The 3,756-nt window shown below is 33.7% G+C and overlaps 1 protein-coding gene across 1 annotated transcript; it reads left to right on the plus strand.

The window, feature by feature from the left end:
* The first annotated feature begins 7 nt into the window (after nucleotides 1–7).
* On the plus strand, nucleotides 8–3,461 carry LOC117341135. Its single transcript, XM_033902982.1, has 3 exons — nucleotides 8–1,881; nucleotides 2,770–2,900; nucleotides 3,106–3,461. Exons 1-3 carry the CDS (start codon nucleotides 1,551–1,553, stop codon nucleotides 3,310–3,312), a joined length of 669 nt encoding a protein of 222 aa, XP_033758873.1. The 5' UTR covers nucleotides 8–1,550; the 3' UTR covers nucleotides 3,313–3,461.
* The last annotated feature ends 295 nt before the right edge of the window (nucleotides 3,462–3,756 follow it).

Below are 3,756 nucleotides of genomic sequence, written 5' to 3' on the forward strand. Positions count from 1 at the left end.
GACCTACAAATCTTATAAATTTAATAATACAGAATATGTTGACGATTGGTAATCATGGGAAATATACATACCAACCAGTATCCGTACAAATGCGCCAAACCTTTTATGATAAAAATGATATAGGACTGAATCAGATAATGTTGTAAAATAACATTACATTTATTATCAAGAGATAACTTTCCAGCATGGTCAGCACTGAATCTTAAACCAAGTTAATGAACGAATACTTGTCTGTCGTTTGAGACCACTCTCACAGACATATCTTGAACAGCTTGTCGACAATCACAGTTTTCTCTAATTTAACTGTGTCACTAGTCCGATGTAGTTTCTAACCTGATTGTATGATAGGTGTGTTGATAGACGAGGCGAGTGTCACTGCTCTAATATTGTCATTACATAACATATCATTGCGCGTTTGCTTGAAATAAAAAATATTTTTGTTTTGATATAGTTGATTATTTTCATTAATGCTATAGTCCTATATTGCTATTGTCTAGAATATAGGTGCTTTCATTGCATTTCAAAAGGCCGCCGGTGATTTATAGGCGAACAGTTGTGATTATATTCGTCTTAGGCATTCTAGCGCAAGCCTCCTTATTATGTATCATGTGTAAATATTAATAATTACATTATGTATGGTTAGCATCATCTAGATACAACGCACGCGTGTAAATTTGGTTTAAGTCATCAGTTCCCCTCTAGCACCATAATGTTATTTTATAATGAACACATGATGGAGAATGGACTGGATGGAAATTGGCATTGTTGTAATATAGTTTATATAATATACATGTAAAAAACGAGGTAACTTCTACAGCAGCAATTTTAAACGGAAAACATTATTTGCAAGCTTTACTGTAACTCCACCCATAAACTATATTTACCTATTTGGCAATATTGGGTTTTGATCCCCATCAGTGGATGGCTATGGACTGTCGGCCTGTAGCTGTTGGGGGGATAAGCTCAATTTGACCAAATAGGCATATCTATACATCTCACAACAAAAATCCAATCATCTCTTAAGAAGTTACTTTCTTCCAATCATGCAAAAATCAAAACAATCTATGAAGATACCCCCCTTCTTATTATATAATGCTATATATTATAATATTATATAATATATATATTTGTTGTATGTAAATATGTTTAAGTTTGTTTACCTGTTTATGTAAGGAGAGGACTTATATAGGCTCTGCCTGATGTCCAATCCTATATTGATATTAACATCAGTCAACAAAATATGTTGAAATTGAAAGGTCATCGAAAGACAGCGCAATACACTTGTAAATATTTGTAATTACTATTAGGTTATATAATGATTGTTATGTAACACTGGTTTACATAGTTCATGAACAGATAGGGTTCTATTGCTGGTACAAACAAGGCCACACATTCAGAAGTTCTGTTTCCTTCATACGTCATATGTTGACAGACAGGTATTTTTTAGGAAGTCGTTCCTATTATTCCAACATAGGTGTTTGCGTGATGTCAGGGACTTCCTTTATTAACAACATCAATATCATACCAAGAGTTTCGGTACTTTGCATATAATGATAAATTTGTCTGATTTTTCAGATAAAACACTAGGGTATGATGTTTCGCTCAGTGGGAACGCAGTGCGCTCACACCCATTAGAAATGTATCTCAACATCGGAACAATAAATACAGTAGTGACCTTGTCACGACCAGATGGATTTCAGGTTGGAATCTGTTTTGCACCGATCGGTGGAGTAAGTGGGCGATGTACTACAGGTTTAACACAGGATTTAACAACTGGAATAACTACATACAGTATAACATCTGTATCACGGACCACAGATCAAGGTGTTTTGACAAGTTCATATGGGAGTGACACTGGAAGTATTAATATTACGGTTTTAAGTAAGCATTGATGTCATTGTGAATTATGTCTGTTTATATTGTGTGACTATCAACGTATAGAAAGATATTCAATGATTAAATATTAATTTTGAATAGTCAGTTTTGTTACCTTTTTAATTATTTGTTCAATTGATATTTTTCAAAGCAAAAAAAAAAAAAAAAAAACAATAAAAAGAGTTAAAAAAAAAAAAAAAAAGACAGAGAAACAAATGTGAAAAAATATTGCAATTGATAAGCTTAATGCATTTAATTGCGCCAATATCAATATTATCTTTCATGTGACCCATTATATTGTCTTTCGTCCGTGATCGGTCTTCTGTCCATTTTAACAGTTCTTATTATTGCATTTCTTGAAGAGAACTGGTGAGTTGTCATTACTTAGTTGCACATGTTTCATTATATAAGATTGGTCAGGAAAATCATTTTTCTGGCAGGCTGTTATCTTCTATTGGCATCACAGTTTGTCGTAGTTATTTCTTCTAGTTCCCGAATTGTGATTGGATTTCTAAAATGATTTAATCGAAAAACAGCATACAAATGCTTCCATTTGACAATTATAATAATTTCTTGTGTAACAAAACTAACACAGTTTTTGTTTTAGAATTTTTGTTCCATTTCGACACATTTTGAAGAGGACAAAATCCTTTGTTTGCTAATTATAAGCATGATTAAAAAAAACTAAAACATCGACTATGAAGTACAAATGATGCAAATTACACTAACCACTTTATCATCATTAGGATGTACACGTTATTATGTTCTAGTCCTCAGCTGATACGGTGTTGTCTAGTCGTCTGTTTGATATTTGACCTATGATTTTCCAACTCTTTCATATTACCAGCCTTTTCTTATCTAAAATAGCTTCCAAAATATGCTTTCATTTTCCAGCCATTCCTACAGTAAACGTAAGCGAATCAGTATCCTCTATGACATTATCGTCCGGTACCATTAATACCAAACGTTTGAACATCAGTGTGACGTGTGCATATTCAGCAGTCTCACTTGGCTTGTCATTTGTGGTAAGTGTATTGCTACTTAAATTAATTGATAGTTTTCGTGATTTCTTTTCTGTTAGAAAATTCTATCAGAAGACTTATGGCGATATTGAATCATTATTTTCACACTTAAGCAATGAAAAAAAAAACTTTGGCTTTATCAGAGAAACCGGTGTCGAAATTCTTAATACATTACTATTAGGAATACATATTCTATATTATATTCCAGCCGACTGGAGGAGGCACTGCAATCGATGCCCCATCATCAACATCAACATGTACCTCTACTGGTAACACAGGGTGTACTGACACAGATGCCAACAGTTACACCTGTGACATTACACCACAACATGAGGCAACTCTGTCAGCTGGTACAACATACTACATACATGTACAAGAAACAATTGATCTTGATGGTCAGTACCAATCTCAATGACTAAACTCTATCATTACTGATACAGAGATAATGGTACAAGATTATACAACCTTGCCCTAACCTAACAGGTGTAATTCTAAACTGTGTCCATTATGAAATGAGCATTACTCCAGAATCTTACACAGGAAATAAATGTTATGAGGATGGCAGTCAAGTGTTTACATATATTGAGTGTAGCAATCTCTTACGTACGAAACATATCCATATAACGTCCGTCGGTATAATTTAAAACCGTAAGACATTGTAATCATAAAATGTAATAACTGTGCAGATTTAAACACAGCTGTAATGTCCTCAAAATTCAACTGTGAACTTTTTTCAGCAGAAACCTTATGGATCAAGCTCTCAAAAAAAAAATTATAAAAATATTCACCAAACACCGAAGAAATGTCTCCACTACAACGACCCAGTAATGATAAAAGCCGCAAGCTGAGGGGACGGGTA

Source organism: Pecten maximus, chromosome 13 (genome assembly GCF_902652985.1).
Source record: "Pecten maximus chromosome 13, xPecMax1.1, whole genome shotgun sequence".
In the NCBI taxonomy this organism is placed as follows: Eukaryota; Metazoa; Mollusca; class Bivalvia; order Pectinida; family Pectinidae; genus Pecten; species Pecten maximus.

Coding starts and splice junctions, on each gene's coding strand:
- LOC117341135 (XM_033902982.1), top strand. CDS start 1,551: ATGATAAATTTGTCTGATTTTTCAGATAAAACACTAGGGTATGATGTT. Junction 1,882..2,769: donor TATTAATATTACGGTTTTAA/GTAAGCATTGAT, acceptor TTCATTTTCCAG/CCATTCCTACAGTAAACGTA. Junction 2,901..3,105: donor CACTTGGCTTGTCATTTGTG/GTAAGTGTATTG, acceptor ATTATATTCCAG/CCGACTGGAGGAGGCACTGC.